This window comes from Suncus etruscus, chromosome 6 (assembly GCF_024139225.1).
Source record: "Suncus etruscus isolate mSunEtr1 chromosome 6, mSunEtr1.pri.cur, whole genome shotgun sequence".
NCBI lineage: Eukaryota > Metazoa > Chordata > Mammalia > Eulipotyphla > Soricidae > Suncus > Suncus etruscus.
Window position 1 is genome coordinate 16,136,833 of NC_064853.1, and position 19,468 is coordinate 16,156,300.

The 19,468-nt window shown below is 47.4% G+C and overlaps 1 protein-coding gene across 1 annotated transcript in view; it reads right to left on the reverse strand.

Annotated features, from left to right (window-relative positions):
• The window catches only part of PATJ (PATJ crumbs cell polarity complex component), a 367,443-nt gene that overhangs the window by 6,641 nt on the left and 341,334 nt on the right, over positions 1-19,468 (reverse strand). Inside the window, exons 42-43 of the mRNA XM_049774382.1 lie at positions 18,886-19,008; positions 17,865-17,969 (exon numbers count right to left, since the gene is read on the reverse strand). Of these exons, the coding sequence (XP_049630339.1) occupies positions 17,865-17,969; positions 18,886-19,008 (228 nt within the window). The remainder of the gene's footprint in view (positions 1-17,864; positions 17,970-18,885; positions 19,009-19,468) is intronic.

Here is a 19,468-nt window from a genome sequence, read left to right on the forward strand (position 1 = left end):
CCGTGGTTGGTCAGGCATTGCTTTGGGTGGCCAAAGTGGATTGAACAGAGAAGTGGAAGCACTTTTTTTTCTTGAGGCTCCCTCCCTTACTCCCATCTTTGTAGAATCATTAGCAACAGTCAACCTGCTGCAGTGCTTGGGGGAATCATGTGCTCCATGAATGTAACCTACATTTTTGATCATTTAAAACCCGGAACTTTGGGGCAGGAGAGAGAATATAGTGAGTGGGTTAGGCACTTGCCTAACATGCAACTGACCTAAGTTTGATCCCCGCCATACCATATGGTCCCCTGAGCACTGCCAGGAGTGATTCTTGAGTGCAGAGTCGGAGTAAGCCTTGGGCACTTCTGGGTGTGGCCCCAAACAAACCAAAAACTAAAGCAAACAAATAAAAAACCCAACCCAGGAACTTTATTTATATTTTGTTTTGGGACTGTATTTGGTAATTCCTAGGGGTTTTTTTTTGTTTGTTTGTTTTTGGGCCACACCCTGTGACGCTCAGTGGTTACTCCTGGCTATGCGCTCAGAAGTTGCTCCTGGCTTCTTGGGGGACCATATGGGACGCCGGGGGATCAAACCGCGGTCCGTCCTAGGCTAGCGCAGGCAAGGCAGGCACCTTACCTCCAGCGCCACCGCCCGGCCCAATTCCTAGGGTTTACTCCTGGCTTGTGTTCAGGGATCACTCCTGGCTATATTCAGGACCATTGTGTGGTGCCAGGGTTTGAGCCAATGTCTGCTGTTAAGTTGCCTTCCCCCTACACTAACTTCTGGCATCCTGATTAGCCTTTTGGATGTACAAGATAAAAGGAAGCATGATGACACTTAAACATTCCAATTGTATTTGTATTCTGGAAAGAAATTACCAAAACACTTGGAGAAATCGGAAGAAACATAGTAGCCTTGCCAGCCCCTATACAGAACGAACTCAGAGATGTTTCTACCACTTAAAATGATGCCAGGCCTCAATTTTAGTGTCATATCATCCCTTGTTTTATGTAAGTGAGCAGAAAAGCTTCCTCTGGTAGTTATTAGGAAGCTCACGGCAGTGCTTGGGGTTAGATCCTGGTCCTCAGGCCTGAACCGTCCAGTCTCCCAAGTCTCACCGGAACAGTGGACCTGGCTGCAGTTTTGTAACAAACCAACAGAGGGCGCCACATCCCAAATTCGGAAGTAGCCTATATCACATAAGGACATTCTAGGCCTGCCAGGCAGGCTCTATTCCTATTGTGGGGGGAAAACACTGCTCCATGTTATTTATCAAATCTTCTGGAAATGCCATCATGGCATATAAAGGATAAATAATTAATAGGAAATGACTGGTTTGTTAAAAGTCTCCCTTCTCTTAGCATAAAAGGTCTTTTTCCTCCCCTCTTTATAGCAAGCTGTCTTTGCAATTGAACCTTACTTTTCATCCATGCCTTCTTCCAAAACTCACTCCAGGAGAGATAGCACAGCAGTAGGGCGTTTACCCTGCACGCAGTTGACCCAGAACAGACTGTGGTTCGAATCCCGGCATCCCATATGGTCCCCGTGCCTGCCAGGAGTGATTTCTGAGTGCAGAGCTAGGAGCAACTTGAGCGCCACAGGGTGTGACACGAAAACCAAAACAAACAAACAGAGCCTCAAAACAAAACAAAACTCACTCCACCCCCATTTTCACATTAGCACCTGCCCTCAATCCTCTCTCTGATTTTCTTCCTGCTGCTGGGGTGTTTTTCCTTTTATTTGTATTTATTTTGGAGGTGTGAGTGGGCTACACTCAGTGGTGATCAGGCTCTTAGCTCTGCAATTAGGAATCTTGTCTAGCCGGCTTGGGGAACCACAGGGGATGCTGAGCATCAAACCCAGGTCTGATGTGTGCAAAGCATGTACCCCACCTGCTGTACTATCTGTTTCCCTTTTTATTTTATTTTTTGCAGTGCAAGGAATTCAGCCAAGAGCTTTATCCATGCAAGGCAGATGCTTGAACACAAAGCCACTCCCTGCTCCCACTTTTTGCTACTGCTCTTTTTTTTTTTTTTTTTGGATTATTTTTTGGGGGGGGGGCCACACCCAGTGATGCTAAGAAATCGCTCTTGGCTTGAGGGACCATATGGAATGTCAGATGATTGAACCGCGGTCAGTCTTGGGTCAGCCGCGTGCAAGGCAAATGCCCTACCGCCGTACTATCACTCTGGCCCCTTGCTACCGCTCTTTTATGTTTATTTTGCCTATACCAGACAGTGCTTAGGGCTTTCTCCTGGTGGACTCTATGTGGTACCAGGAATCAAACCCAGTTCAACTATATGCCAGATAACTGCCTTCCTCACTGTTGCATCTCTCTGGCCCTGCTGCTCTGACCCCAGCAGCTCAGACCTGGATATTTAGAATCTGGGTGAAACTATATATTCTGCCCTGCATGCCTGCTTGCACATCGATGTACCTATGCATATATCTATGTATGTGTCTCTGCATATCTGTATGTATGTATATGTTTTCCTTCCCTTACTTAGCTGTTGCTGAAGTATGCCAAGATCCCACACTTGACTGTGGTATTCTGGGGCCTCATACACAGCAGAATCCAGCATCATAGCCACATGGGACTGTAATAAGAACCATGTCATGTTAGGGGCTGCAAAATACCCCCTGACCCTAGCAGGCTGAACATGAACTACACCCCTCTAAGTCATTTCTCCTCCTCATCCATAGCCTTTTATTTATTTATTTTTTGGTTTTTGGGTCACACCTGGCAGCAGTGCTCAGGGGGACCATATGGGATGCCAGGATTTGAACCACCGTCCTTCTGCATGCAAGGCAAATGCCTTACCTCCATGCTACCTCTCTTGCACCATCCATAGCCTTTTCTTTTCTTTTTCTTTTCTATTCTTTTCTTGTTTTTGGGTCACATCCAGTGGCACTCAGGGGTTACTCCTGGCTCTGAGCTCAGAAATCATTCCTGGCAGACATGGGAGACCATATGGGATGCTGGGATTCAAATCACCGTTGATCTTGGGTCGGCCGCTTGCAAGGCAAACACCCTACCGCTGCACTATCTCTCCAGCCCCATAGCCTTTTCTTTTTTGTGATGCTCAGGAGTTGCTCCTGGATCTGTGCTCAGGGGTTGGTTCTGGCAGTGCTGGTGGACCAGCTAGGATGTTGAATAAAACTGGGTTGGTCACATGCAAGGCAAATGCCCTAACTGCTGTGCCTCAACTGTGTCTGTACTCAGGATTTAATCATGGCGGTGCTGGGAGGACCATATGGGATGCTAGGGATTGCACTTGAGTCAGCCTCACATGTAGGAGGCCCAGTTTTACTCCCCCAACACTGCTTCTGGTCACCTGAGCATTGCCCGGAGTGACCGTTGAGCACCGCCAGCCAAGTTTAGCTCTAAAACCAAAACCAAAACCAAAACCAAAACAAATCATACCCTTAATTCCCCAAAATAATCCAAAGCATTTTCTGAGCTGAAACTTCTTGGCCTTATCCACTTCTAAATTTAAGAGGGATGATCTTTTGTTTGTTTTTGGGCCACACCCAGCAGTGTTCAGGTTTTACTCCTGGCTCTGTGCTCAGAAGTATTTTGAGATTGGGTTAGGACAAAATCCAGGTTGGCTGTGTGCAAGGTAAGCTCTTTACCTGCTAGACTATCTCCCTAGAGCCTGCAATTATCTTTTTATATGTGAAGTGGATTATGACCCTCCCTTGCTTAAAACTTTTCTCTTATCTCCTTGGAATAAAATTCCTAACTATACTCATAACAATTCTCTCTTGATTTTCCCTCTGTAATCTGCTGCCCTATCCAACAGCTTTGGAGTTTGCCCCCAAGTCATTTTCCTTATACAAATTCATTTTCTTGATTACTATATTGGAATTTCCCCTGTTGCTCTCTCTACAGTGCGCTGGACATATTTCTCTTAAATAGAGAGTGGAAATATGAGTGGGATTATTCACTGTATTTTTTTTTTTTTGGATCACACCCGGCAATGCTCAGAGATTACTCCTGGCTCTGTGCTCAGAAATTGCTCTTGGCAGGCACGGGGGACCATATGGATGCTGGGGTTCGAACCATCATCCATCCTGGCCCGGCAAATGCAAGGCAAATGCCCTATCACTGTGCTATCTCTCCAGCACAATATTCACTGTCTTATTTAGTCTCAGGATTCCTGAGGACAAGGGCTGTATCTCAATGATCATGGACCACACTGAACAGTCTCTTACTGAGGATTTGTGGGGAGTGCTCCCCAAACTCTAAGCGAGGTGTGGCACCCTCCCAAGAAAACCAAAACATAAATAAAATCTTTCTGTGTAAATAGGGATTATTTAGTATTCCAGGTTTAAATTAGGGAAGATTGGGGTCCTTTTACAATGGTTTAATTTTGTTTTTGATTTTGGGGCTATACCCAGTAGTGCTCAGTGGTCATTCTTAGCTCTGTGCTCAGGGGTTATTCTTGGCAATGCTTGAGAACCATATTGGATGGTTGGGGGTTAAAACCAATTTGGCTGCATGCAAGGCAAGTGCCCTACCGACTCTGCTATCGCTGGCCGTTGGCGTCCTTTTAAGGAGAAGCTTCGATTTAAGGAGAAGGATAGAATAAAGTGATTGCTGGGTAGAACTTGAGACTCCTGGAGAGCAAGCAGAGGCCCTGAATGGTGCTCAGGCCAAGGGAGCTGAGACCACAGTTGGGGGTGGGTGTGAGGGAGAATTTGAGCACATTATGTCAGGGAAAGGATGTGTTTTCTTTTTTTCTTTCTATTTTGTTTTTAGTTTTTGCTCCACCCCCATGGCGTTCAGGATATACTCTTAGTAGGACTCTAGGGACTATATGAGATGCCAGGGATTAAACTTGGGTATCCATGTGCAAGGCCAATGCCCTCCCTGCTGGGCTACCACTTCCAAAGACTTGGCCACCTTCCCCTGCCTATACTTGCTCCTCTGTTTCATGCATAGCAGCTTAATGACCATCAACTGAGTGTTCATGCATTCTCTGTGTTGAGGAGTGGAGCCACTGATGGGCTCACAGGAGCTATGGGGTCCTGCTGCCAAAGATTTGGTGACAGTCACACTCCTGCAATCAGGAGCAACAGAGCCTGCACTCAAATCCAGACCATTCTGCTCTCAAACCATTATCACAGAATCTTAATTCTATGTGGCAGGAGGCCAACTGCTGGCCTGGTGACAGACCTGGTGGCAGGACCCTTTAAGTGGGCAATCTGCTGTGCAGTACATGGTCCAGTCTAGACCTGGAGCAGGAGGGAAGGAGACAAGGAAGAAGGGATGAGGGGAGTGGTAAGGGAAGGGAGAGGATCAGAGACCAGCAGTGTAGAGAGAGTAAGAGGCCACTGAGCATCAGACATAGTCTTATTGGGTAAAAATTAAAATTGTCTTAGGGGCCAGAGAGATAGTACAGTGGGCAGGGCATTTGCCTTGTATGTGGTCAATCAGAGTTTAATATCTGGCACCCTTATGTGGTCCCGGAAGCCTGCCAGGAGTAATCTATGAACACAGAGCCAGAATGTCCGAGTATGGCCCATAGAAACAACAACAACAACAACAACAACAACTCTCTTAAATTGTTTCTATACATAGAAAATGTACAAAATATACATAGGTACAAAAGTACCTCTTGGGCTAGAGAGATTGTACAGGGGTTAGGATGCTTACACCAGGATGCTTACATCCTGATATATATAAATGAATATATAAATATATTTATATAATACTAAATATATAAATGAACCTTACACCAGGCTCATTTCAGTTTCATCCCAAGAATTGCAATATAGGCCACTGAGCCCTGCCAAGAATAAACTCTAAGAAGACTCAGGAGTAAACTTTGAGCACTGCTGAATGTGGTCCCAAACCAAAGAATTGAAATTTAAAAAAGAGGCTGGAGAGATAGCATAGAGGTAAGGTGTTTGCCTTGCATGCAGAAGGACAGTGGTTTGAATCTCAGCATTCCATATGGTCCCCTGAGCCTGCCAGGAGCGATTTCTGAGCATAGAGCCAGGAGTAACTCCTGAGCACTGCCAGGTGTGACCCAAAAAATAAAATTTAAAAAAGACCCATCTTGGACCAGAGAGATAGCACAGAGGTAATGCGTTTGCCTTGTATACAACCAACACAGGACCAACAGTGGTTCAAATCCCAGCATTCCATATGGTCTCCCGAGCCTGCCACAGGCAATTTCTGAGCACAGAGCACAGAGCCAGGAGTAACCCCTTAATGCGGCCGGCTGTGAAAAGCCCCCTCCTCCAAAAAAGAGGTATCTGGGGCCGGAGAGATAGCACAGCGAGTAGGACATTTGTCTTGCACATGGCCAACCTGGGACTGACCTGGGACTGACCTAGGACTGACTTGGGTTCAATTCTCCATCCCATGAGCCTGCCAGGAACTATTTCTGATCATGGATCCAGGAGTTAACTCCTGAATGCCACCGGGTGTGGCCCAGAATAAAGAAAAAGAGGCCCACCCAAGTTCGACCCCTGCATCCTGTATGGTCTGCTGAGTTTGTCAGGAGTAATTTCTTTTTTTTTTTTTTTTTGGTTTTTGGTTTTTTGGGCCACACCTGGCATTGCTCAGGGGTTACTCCTGGCTGTCTACTCAGAAATGGCTCCTGGCAGGCACGGGGGATCATATGGGACACCAGGATTCGAACCAACCACCTTTGGTCCTGGATCGGCTGCTTGCAAGGCAAACGCCGCTGTGCTATCTCTCCGGGCCCACAGGAGTAATTTCTGAGTGCAGAGCCTGAAGTAACCAACCCCTAAGCAATGCTAGGTATGACCCAAACTGACCCCCTTGCAAAAGATAGTACAGAGTTTAAGGTGTTTGTGTTTATGTAGGTCACCCAGTTCTGTCTTCAGCACAATATGTTCCCCCAGAAAAAAATTTTCTTTTTCTTTTTATTTGGGGGGGGGGTAGTACACCCAGCAGCTCTCAGGGGTTATTCCTGGCTCTGTGCTCAGAAATTGCTCCTGGTAGGCTCAGGGGACCAGAAGGGATATCGGGAATTGAACCCAGGTCTGTCCAGTTCGGCCCTGTGCGAGGCAAACACCCTACAGCTGTGCTATAGCTCCAGCCCCAGAAAAAAAAATCCAAATTCTAAAGGGTCTTTTGTTCAACCCCAATCCTGAAATCAAAAGGGCTTTCTTTTTTTTTCTTTTTTTTTTTGGGGGGGGGGTTCACACCCAAAGGTGATCAGGGGTTACTCCTGGCACTGTGCTCAGCAATTGCTCCGGGCAGGCATGGGGGACCATATGGAATGCCGGGATTTGAACCACCGTCTATCCTGGATCGGCTGTGTGCAAAGCAATTTTCCTACTGCTGTGCTATCTCTCCGGCCAAAAGGACTTCCTAATCACTGACAATATTAAGTCATAGAGACATACATAGCATCCTTATATTTAATTTTATTTTTTGGGCCACACTGGGCAATGCTGGCTCAGCGCTCAGCCGGTATGGTCCCCCAAGCTTGCCAGGAACAATTTCTGAACACAGAGCCAGGAGTAACCCCTGTGCACTGCCACCGGGTGTTACAAAGAAAATTTGTTTCTGGGTCACAACCGGGGACCGTATGCTGAGAATCAAACTAGGATCTGCCATGTGCAAGACCCCTTGACTCATTTCTTATCACCTGGTGCCCCAGTTAGGGAATCTATGGGAAAATGCCTACCTTGAAGTCTGGGATCCCTGGCAGTGCTTGGGGGACCTTACGGGATTCTGGGGATCAAACCCTGGTTGACTGCATGCAAGGCAAAATGTCCTACACACCGTAAAATCACTCTGGACCCCTTAGGATCCTTTTAAGCCTTGTTTTTTGGCTGTACTAGGCAATGTTCAGGGGAACACGAGGCTCCATGCAGCAGGAGCCAAGCTCCTGTCGCAAAGCATGCTGTCGGCAAAGCAGGCCTTGCCCCACCCAGCATCCTCAGACCCACCTTTTTCTTTTTTTTTTTTTTCTTTTTTTTTTTTTTTTGTGGTTTTTGGGTCACACCCGGCAGCGCTCAGGGGCCATTTCTGGCTCCAGGCTCAGAAATTGCTCCTGGCAGGCACAGGGGACCATATGGGGTGCCGGGATTTGAACCGATGACCTCCTGCATGAAAGGCAAACGCCTTACCTCCATGCTATCTCTCCGGCCCAGACCCACCTTTTTCTATAGGATTGAAACCCCACGGGGCTGGCTGGAGCAGGTGGGGACTTTCCCTACATCCTGTAGGGAGTCAAGGATAGGTAACACTTTACGAAGATTGGCTTCATAGGCTCCTTATGACATTTGCATTCACCATCGTCATCCTGGATCTTGGGCCTGATTGGACATCCCAGAGATGATTTCTGCTCAGGGGATAATCTGGTCTCCAGAGTGTATATATTCCACAGCTCAAGATGTGGATTCAAGTGTGACTGTAGTCTGAACTGCTCGTCCACTAGAAGCTGACACCACGGAGGCAGAACAGCGCTGAGGTGAGCCGGGGAGCCCGGGAGGTCTAGGCCTGGGGATAGTTTGTAGCCTGGGGCTTCAGGACCAGACCCTGCGGTGCTTGGAGATCATGTGAGGCTGGTATTCAAACTTGGGGTCTTGTTTTTGCAAGGCATGTGCCCTGACTTCTCTGTGATTCCTTGGGCCCTATAGACATTTCCTATATGTTTTTGTGCCATTTTGTGATAGGCCCCAAGTGTGTATCGGGGATTTCAAAGGCCAGATACTGGGGACTCATACGGAATGTGAGAATTGAACTGTGGTCCCAGACTTCAAGGTAGGCATTTTCCCCATAGATTCCCTAACTGGGGCACCAGATGATAAGAAATGAGTCAAGGGGTCTTGCACATGGCAGATCCTAGTTTGATTCTCAGCACTACATACGGTTCCCGGTTGTGACCCAGAAACAAATTTTCTTTGTAACACCCGGTGGCAGTGCGCAGGGGTTACTCCTGGCTCTGTGTTCAGAAATTGTTCCTGGCAAGCTCGGGGGACCATATCGGAGGGCCAGGAATCCAATCGGAGTCCGTCCAGGGTTGGCAGCATTCAAGGCAAACGCCCTACCGATACGTTATCGCTCCAGCCCTGGAAACAAACCTTTTTCTTTGGTTTGTTTTTGGATCACACCCGCCAGCGCGCGCGCGCGGAGGTTACTCTTGGCTCTGCACTCAGAAGTCGCTCCTGGCGGGCACAGGGAACCATATGAGATGCTGGAATTCGAACCATCGTGGGCCCTGGAATGGCTACATGCAAGGCAAACACCCTTCCGCTGTGCTAGCCCTGGCATCCCATATGGTCTCTGAAACCTGCCAGGAGTAATTTCTTTTTTAACCTTTTTGTTTTGTTTTGTTTTGTTTTGTTGGGCTACACCAGGTGGCACTGAGGTAAGGTTATTCTTGGCCCTGCATTTAGGAATATCGGCCAGCTCAGGGGACCACAGGGGATGCCGGGGATTGAATTGGGTCAGCTGCGTGCAAAGAAAATGCCCAATTAGCTATACTATTGCTCTGGCCCTCCTTTTCCTTTTGAGGTGGGTTACGTCTGCTGTGTTTGGACACTATTCTAGGTCTGGTGCTTTTGGGGGGTCAACGCCAGCGCTCCCACATGCAAATCACAAACTCCAATTGTAGAATCACTTTCTCTTCCATCTATTATTATTATTATTATTATTAGTGTTCGGGTCACTCCCGGCAGTGCTCAGGAATTACTCCTGGCTCTGCGCTCAGAAGGCGCACATGGCAAGCTCGGGGGACCATATCGGAGCCCGGGAATCCAACCGGAGTCCGTCTAGGGTTGGCAGCTTTCAAGGCAAACGCCCTACCGATACGTTATCGCTCCGGCCCTGGAAACAAACTTTTTTCCTTTGGTTTGTTTTTGGATCACACCCGCGGGCGCGCGCGGAGGTTACTCTTGGCTCTGCGCTTCGGAGTCGCTCCTGGCAGGCTCGGGGGACTATATGGAATGCGGGGAATCAAACCTGAGTCCGTATGGGGTTGGTGGCTGAGTGCAAGGCAAATGCCTTACCCCTACGCTATCGCTGTGGCTCCTTTCCATCCTTTACATATTTTTTGTTTTGTTTTGGGGTCATACCCGGTGGCGCTCAGGGGTTACTCTGGCTGGGGGATTGAACCGCTCTCCACCCTGTGCCATTGCTCCGGCTCCCCTTTAGATCATTTATTTTGTTTTGGGGGTCATACCCGGCGGTGCTCAAGGGTTACTCTGGCTCTGCGCTCAGAAATCTCTCCGGCAGGCATGGGGGACTATATGGGATGCCGGGATTCGAACCACTGTCTATCTTGGGTCAGTTGATTGCAACGCCCTAAAGCTGTGCTATCTTTCCGGACCAATCCTTTAGTGTTTTTTTTTTTTGTTTGTTTTTGTTTTTTTGTTTTTTTGGGTCACACCTGGCGGTGCTCAGGGGTTACTCCTGGCTATCTGCTCAGAAATAGCTCCTGGCAGGCACGGGGACCATATGGGACACCAGGATTCAAACCAACCACCTTTGGTCCTGGATCGGCTGCTTGCAAGGCAAACACCACTGTGCTATCTCTCCGGGCCCTTTTTTTAGTTTTTGGGTCACACCCGGCAGCACTCAGGGTTACTCCTGGCTTTAGGTTCAGAAATCACTCCTGGCAGGCTCGCAACCATATGGGATGCTGGGATTCGAACCACCATCCTTCTGCACACAAAGCAAACGCCTTACCTTCATGCTATCTCTTCGCTCTCCTGACAAACTTATTTTTGGTTTGTTTTGCACTGGGCTCTAGCTAGTGGTAACTGGTACTTTTTTTGTTTGTTTGTTTGTTTTCTTTTTTGGGCCATACCCGGTGACACTCAGGGGTTACTCTTGGCTATGTGCTCAAAAATCCTGGCTTGGGGGGAACCATGTAACTGGTACTTTTGCAGCTCTGTGCTCTAGCAATGCTTAAGGGACCAGTAATACCTGGGATGGAGTCCGGGCCTCCCACATGAAACACATGCTTTGCAAACATTAAACCGGCTGAACGTATCCATGCTCTCCACCCTGGTGTAAAATGTCTGTGTCTGGGGAGGAAGAGATAGCACTGCAGTAGGGAGTTTGCTTTGCACCTAGCTGATCCAGGACAGATGGTGGTTCGAATACTGATATCCCATATGGTCCCCTTGTCTGCCGGGAGTAATCCTTGAGTCCACTATGTGTACCCCACTTCCCCCCCAAAAAAGGAAAAAAAGAAAATGTCTATTAGCTTGTACATAGCACTAAGCTTTGGACATCAGGGCAGGGGGTGTCATTTTTTTGTTGTTGTTTTGTTCTTTGGGGTACACCCAATGGGATGTTGGGGATTTGAACCTAAGTCAGCTGAGTGCAAGGCCAAAGCCATACCCTCTGTGCTATTCATCTGGCCCCAGGACAGGGTTGGGGGTGTCTTGATCCCTTGCCTTTCACTGTCAATAAGTGTGGGTCTGGGACCCTGGGTTTGGGTACAATGGTGACACAGGAGTGGTGATGGGGATTGGAGTCCTGCTTGGGCTCTTCCATTGGGTCACAGCACAGGCCCTGGTGGTGCCTGCTAAAACTCTCACCAGGCATTTAAAGAAAAATCCTTCTATTCCCCTCACATCTCCCTAATTCTTATTAGGCTCAGAGTGCCCATCTGAAAAGACCAGAAAGACTGCGGGGGAAGAAAGTTGAACCAGGAGAATGGAAGCTAATCCTTCAAAAATGGCGACCACCATGGAGGCACTGGAAGCAGAAGTGGAGGTCAACACCCCGGAAGTGAAGGTGGAGAGGGAGCCCACTGGATCACAGGCCACTGGAGTGAAGGAGGAAAATGAAGAGATGGTGTCCCACAAGGAGAAAGAGACTTGTGGAGTGCCTGAGGGGGTGCGCAGTCCTACAACAGAGGCTGTAGATGATGCCTCTGAGCCCAAAGCAACCAACGTGGAATCTGATGGGGGAGAACCGATCAGTGTGTTCCCCCCTCCAACACCTGCCACCCCTAACTCAGTGTTCCCTCCTCCTACAGCCACCACCCCTGATTCAGTGTTTCCCCCACCTACAGCTTCCACTCCTGACTCAGTGTTCCCCCCACCTACTGATGCCACCCCTGATTCAGTGTTCCCCCCACCTACCCCTAAGGTCTTAGATGTAATGTTCCCTCTCTGAGCTCTGCATCCTCAGATTCTACCTTCCCTACTCCTACTCCTGTGTCCTCCCCATTGCTATTAAAGCTTATTCTATGTTGCAATGACCTTTCTGTTGTCATTTTCTTCCATAGCGCTTTCCCTTAATCATTATTTTCCACAGGGTTTTTTTTTGGGGGGGTGGGGTGGGTTTTTGGGTCACACCCAGCTCAGGGTTACTCCTGGCTCTGCTCTCAGAAATCGCTCCTGGCAGATACGGGGGACCATATGGGATGCTGGATTTGAGCCACCATCCATCCTGGATCGACTGCTTGCAAGGTAAATGCCTTACCACTGTGCTATCTCTTCATCCCACCCCCCTCCAGTTTTACTGTTGGTACACTTCCTGATTTAAAAAAATGTTTTATTTGGGCCATACCTGTGCTAAGGACTCACTCCTGGCATGGCTCAGGAGACCATATGGGATGCTGGGGATCAAGCCTGGGTAAACTACATGCAAGGCAAATGCCTTACCCGCTGTGCCCTGATTTTATCTGGCTCTATCCACTGCGCCCTGTTTATCTGGCCCTGATAAACTTGCTAATAGAGTAACATAATGCATGTCTTTGTTGCACAGACCATAGAATGAAAGCTGTGCATGAAGCATGAAGAGGCACTGAAGCATGTATTTTGAAACATTCAGAAGTCAATGTATTTTCGAGAGGAACAGGATGTTTCATTTTATAAAAAGCATGAGCTCCTCAGAGCTTTCCTGGGCTGCTGATCCTTGAAAAGAACAAGATTGGTTCTTAGATTTGGGAATTTGGGAGGCCCCTTGTCTTGTAATATCAAAAAAAAAAAAAAAAAAAGACTAGCAGTCCCAGTGTTGACTTCAGGAACAGAGACAGAGACAACAAGGGCCTTGGGGAAAGAATTCAGACACTGCAGGTTCCATCCTGGTAGCTCTGCTCTCTGATTCCCAATGCTACAAAATGATTCTAGCAAAACCTGGATATACTTATTTACTGTCTGTTTAAGTATATAACATTGGGTCCGGAGAGATTGCACAGTGGTAGGGCATTTGCTTTGCATTGGCTGATCCAGGACGGTCGGTGGTTCGAATTCTGGCATCCCATCTGGTCTCCTGAGCCAGCCAGGAGCAATTTCTGAGCACAGAGCCAGGAGTAACTGAGTTACTCTGCCAGGTGTGACCCAAAAACCAAATCTCATCTTTACCCAAATATATAATGCTTTGGTGTAGCAAATGTTTAAGGGTTAATAAGATGGAGCAAAGCATTTGGAAAGCTAATTACTTGGAAATCACACAGGAGAAAATCAGATATCTCAGCTGCTACCTGGAAAACCATTTCATTCTGTTTTGAAGATTTGATCTGATTTGATTGAGGCTTTGGGCTTCACTGGGCAGTGCTATTCCTGAGTGCTCCAGAGTGAACATGGCGGTGGTCTGGGGAGTAGTTGTGGTTGTGGGGGATGAGCTGCAGGTGAGGCCATTGCCTGACCATGTATTCTAGTCCTTTCAAGCCCATGTTCTTATAGGGAAATAATGTTTTGGGTTTTTGTTTTTCTTTTTTTTGGTTTTTGGGCCACACCCGGCGGTGCTCAGGGGTTACTCCTGGCTGTCTGCTCAGAAATAGCTCCTGGCAGGCACGGGGGACCATATGGGACACCGGGATTCGAACCAACCACCTTTGGTCCTGGATCGGCTGCTTGCAAGGCAAACTGATACTAAAATTAAGTTTGAAACTTTTTCGTCTTTGGTCCACACTTGGCCCTAGAATATCTATCAGCAGGTATTATTCCTATTTAGTCTCCTGCTTATAGATGAAAGCTAAACTAAATTTCACAATGGGGGTCTCTCTCTCTCTCTCTCTCTCTCTCTCTCTCTCTCTCTCTCTCTCTCTCTCTGTGTGTGTGTGTGTAAGAGAGTGTATATAATTCTTATTATTCCTGTTGGATCTCCTGAATGAAACTGATGAATTCTTTGTCCTCTTCAATTTTCTTTTTTTTTTTTTTTTGTTTTTGGGCCGCACCCTGTGACGCTCAGGGGTTACTCCTGGCTATGCGCTCAGAAGTTGCTCCTGGCTTCTTGGGGGACCATATGGGATGCCGGGGGATCGAACCGCGGTCCGTCCTAGGCTAGCGCAGGCAAGGCAGGCACCTTACCTCCAGCGCCACCGCCCGGCCCCCTTCTTCAATTTTCAATCTTGGGTTCACAAGTAAGTTACTATTTCCTCTCTATTATCTTGAAAACAGTAGGAGTGGGCCAGAGAGTTGGTACAGTGGGTAAGGCACTTGTCTTGCATGACAGATTCAATCCTCAGCACCACATGGTCTCCTGAGTCCTATCAGGAATGATCCATGATTTGCAGAGCCAGGTGTGATTCCAAAATGAACTCTCTACCCATTTGCTGGACCTAGAGATGGCAAAATAAACTCAGGAGCAAAGCTTCCTGAAGCAATGGTGATCTCAACTCCTCACCCAGTGTACTGACCTAGACCATCAGCAGTTGCTGACTGCTTATAGAATCCATGAGCAAGAAGTCTTTGTCTCTTTAGGCACATGGTCCAGCCCACCTTAGCCTCTGCCAATGGGTTGGCCTTCCTTCTAGTAAAGACACCAGCAGCAAGTCAGCTGTGATAATGTCTTGCTGAGACTACATGCACATTTTTTTGTTTTGTTTTGTTTTTGGGTCACACCCGGCAGTGCTCAGGGGTTGCTCCTGACTCTAGACTCAGAAATTGCCCCTGGCAGGCACAGGGGACCATATAGGATGCTGGGATTCGAACCACTATCCTTCTGCATGAAAGGCAAATGCCATGCTATCTCTCCGGCCCTGACTACATGCACATTTTAATGTTTTCATAAAAACAAACCAACTGAAAAACATTTGACATGGGACATATGAGTTTCCTGTATTTTGTGACCAAAGCTTTTATCAGTTTCTATACTCATAATTGTGTAGCTTTTAACTGCCAAGATCACAATAAATTTCATTACTCTTAATATTTCCATTAAAGAATAACATTTGAGGGAGGCCCAAGGAGTAACAGGGTCAGTTTCCTCTGTAAGATGAGAAGTGGGGGAAGACCACACTGTGGTCCTTAGAGGCTTTGGTGTCCATTCTGCACAAATGCAGGGATCCAAATCACTGTATAGTATGCTGCTATGCCTATACTTGCTCTTGAAAACAGTGACAGTAGTCTCCTGATTCTTGACTAAACCTCTTTTCCAGTTTAGGTCATTTAAAACATTTTAAACTTAGCTACTTCAGAGTAAGACCATGGAGAAAGGAGATTTTTAGGACTGGAGAGAGGGATCAAGGGACTGGAGTGCTTGTTTTGCATGTGGGAAGCATAGGCTCCATTCCTGGCTCTGAACAGACCCTAGATAGAGCCCTATGAGTGACTGCTAAGCACAGAGCTAAGGGTAATACCTAGCACCACCAGGTTTAGCCCAACAAACATGGTGGGCTCAGGGGCCATATGGGATGCTGGGGATTGTTTTTGTTTGTTTGTTTGTTTTGTTTTGGGGCCATACCTGGTGGCATCAGGAGTTACTCATGACTCTGCACTCAGAAATCACTCTTGGCAGGCTCAAGGGACCATGTGGGATGCTGGGAATCGAACCTGGGTCCGTACGTGTCTGCCACTTGCAAGGCAAATGCCCTACCACTGTGCTATCGCTCTAGCCCCAGGATGCTGGGGGTTGAACCTGGGTTGGCCGTGTGCATGTGCCCTATCCTCAGTGCTATTGATACAACCCTAGCAAACATGATTATGCGATTTTTAAGTCAGAACATTATTTTAAGGCTAGAATGGTGAGGAGAGACTGGCTAGACTGCTCTAAGGCCTAGTTTCTTGGTTTGTGACCACACCTGACAGTTCTGGGGCAGGCAGAGGTATACTACTTGTTTGGTGTTGAGGGTCATCCTCAGCAATGGTCAGGGATCATGCAGAGCCAGTGACTAAATGTAGACTTCCTGTATGCAGACATGCAAAGTATGTTCTCTCTTGCCCATTAAGGTATCTCTCAACCCAAAGTCTAGTGAATTTTTATCAGTGGGTGGAGGAGAGTTTTGGACAATGGGCTACTCCTAGCTCAGGGGTATGGGTAAAATTGACTCTGTGCTGAGGTAACTCATATATAATATCAGGGATTGAACTGGAATCTGTTACATGTAGGGCAAGCACCTTAATCCCTACTGTACTATCTCTGTGATCCAAGGCCTAGCATCTTTTTTTTTTTTTCCGGCCATACCTGTTTGATGCTCAGTGGTTACTCCTGGCTAAGTGCTCAGAAATTGCCCCTGGATTGAGGGGACCATATGGGACGCTGGGGGATAGAACAGCGGTCCTATCTTGGCTAGCACTTGCAAGGCAGACACTTTACCTCTAGTGCCACCTCGCCGGCCCCAAGGCCTAGCATCTTAAAGTATGGTTTGTGACCCCATATGTTATCAAAAGCTAGAAAATATTCTTTAAAATAATTTTTACCTGGTTTTATTATTACTAAATGATTGATTGATATACCTATCTTGCTTATCTGTATGCTTGGGTTCACATAAATAGATTCTCATGCATTAGGGCATTTGCCTTACACATGGTTAATCTGGTTCAATCCACATCATCCTATATGATTCCTTGAGCACACCCAGGTGTGCCTCCCCAAAATAATAAAACCCATCAGATAAAAGGGGGTTATGAATAGAAAAATTTCAAGAAGTCCTGCTCTGAGGTGCTGCATGGTAGGTCCCATTCTTCTCCCTACTAGCCAAGTTGTTCCAGTACTGGATATAAGGGTGATTATCAGAATACATTCAGTTATGGCTAGAGAGATAGTGCAGTAGTTACCTTCCCTTGTGTCTGGCCAACAGGGCTTTGATTCCCACCCTCCCAGATGGTCTCGCAGCCCCATGGGAGTGATTCTGGAGCTCAGAGCCAAGAGTAAACCCTGAGCACTGACAGGCATGACCCCAAACCCAACAAAACAACATATTGGGAGTAGGGACTAACTCATTCACAAAAAGTAGGGGGAACTCATTCATAAAACCTCATTCAGAAAATCACAAGATATCAGATCTCAGAGACCTCCAATCTGTTGAGAACATAAATCAACTCTTTCTCAGCAAACTTGATGTTTTCTGGTTTTCTTTTGTTTGGGGACACACCCAGTGATGCTAAGGAGATTTTATGCTTGGCTCTGCACTCCTGGCTATGCTGTATGGGATATTGAGGACGAAACCCAGATCAGCTGTGTGCAAGGCAAGCACCCGATCTACTTTACTATCTCCCAGGCCCTTTTGGTGTTTTCTTCACCTGTACCTCTGGACAATCCTCTTGGGCACCACTATGGCTGTCTAACATGCCTTTACTGATGTTTGCAATACAGCACAACCAAAAAGGAAGCTCCCTGAATCTTCCTTGCTAGGAGACACTAACCCTCCCTGTCTAAAAAAAGAGATCACCCCCTATGCTTTTCAAACTTTGCTTTACAAAAGACCTCTAGAAACCAAAAGCCTTGTGAATTTATCTTGGGCAGCACAGAGTCATTTCCCTCCCCTTTTGCTTTTCCCTATAATTCTCCTCCCTTAACTGCACGGGTGGCACTAAAGAATTTCTGAATTAAAAAAAGAAAACACCAAACAATTTCTTGCTTTCCACCTGCATAATTCCCATCAGCCCACACCCTGCTGGGCTCGGGGATCTCCTGCCAGCGATGCTCAATCTTTTCCGCAGCCACTTATCTGCCCACCGCAGCTGCAGGCCCGGGGACCCAGTACCTGTAGGATAATGCGCCCGTATGCATTTTTCAGCACATTAACCACGTCGGTGTGAGTCAGCCCATCCAGAGGTTGCCCATTAATGCTGACAATCCGGTCTCCAACCTGGAGGGACAAAACGTGGTAGAAAATCACCATCATTTGGAAAAATCAAATTTGCGAAGAATGCTTAAAATTCGCTGCGAATCCATCTCCTGCTTTGTGGCTATTATGAAAGGGCCCTTGTTTCCACGGTGTGTGTGTGTGTGTGTGTGTGTGTGTGTGTGTGTGTGTGTGTGTGTGTGTGTGTGTGTGTGTGTGTTCCCTAAGCTGGAGGAATTCTGAGGGCCCTCCCCAAACACAGGCGAATCCAAGCAACGAGAGGCGGGTGAGCTTTGGAGGATGCAAAGGCACCACAGGCCACCTTTGTGTTTTGGTAATGGTGCCTCGGGTGTCCCTTTATGGTTAAGAGAGGGGGCACACATATGAAGGGCTCCCTAAAGCTTCCATGTGGAAGCCAAGTAGCGTCTGCCTGATGTTGCTACAGAAGTTGAAATTAAGGGTCAGTGAGGAAAAAAGGAAGGAAAAAATTGTCAGGTGTTGAATAACATCCCTGGATGGGGCTGGATAGTGATGGATGGAGGGTGTATAGGGGACCCAACAGTCAGGGTATTGACTCTTTGGGGCATGTGTGGTTTAATCCTTGCTTGGGAGGAAATCAATTTTGGGTGGGATGGGACACACACACACACACACACACACACACACACACATGGGCTGGGAGGCTTTGCAAATGAGCCGCAATTTCTTCTTTGATGGAGGAGAGTTGATACAAAACAATAACATTTTTATAGGCTTGGGACTCACAGAATTATAGCTACCGGCCTTTCTCCCTTGCATGCTGTCCCTAGTGTAGGGGTCCAGGTGCTGGAATTTCAGCTTTGAACAAGGTGTCCCAGGCAACAGCCACTTCTTCTCCTTCCCCAAAGGCTGTTAGCTTCCCCCCATGCTGTTAGCTCCCCCTCCATTCCCTCTTATTTACTTTCAGCTTCTGTGTCCGAGCAGCCACACCACTGGCCTGGATCATGGCAATAAATATAGGAATATCTCCTAAGGGGCTTCCTTTGCCTCCTGCAATACTGATTCCAAGGGCATCGCTGAGCTCCTAAAAGAGAAGATAAAGGAACACTTGGAGGGATGGACTCAGCTATCCTGGTGTCGCCCAGGAGCTGCTGAACAAAAGCCCAACCTCCCCAGTGTTTGGGAGTGCTGGTTGTTGGCATGAAGTTTTTTTTGCCTCTTAGAGTCTCTAGACTTTGACCACCTACCTTCCAGACTGGATCTAAAGATTCAGAGATAATGCCAAGGAGCCCCAGCCTAGGAGTATGTGTGATAAAAGGCAATGGGGGAAGCAGTAACTAGAGGGGCTGGAGAGGTAGTACAGGGGTAAAGGCATTTGCCTTGCACATAGCAAGCTTGATCCTTGACTTACAGAGGGTTCCCTTGCAGAGGAGTGAGCATAGAACCAAGAATAGACACTACCCACCAGTACGTGTGGCCCCATCCCTTCCTTACTGCAAAATAATATAGCAGCAACCCCAAACCCTGTATCCTGCTCTGGCAAG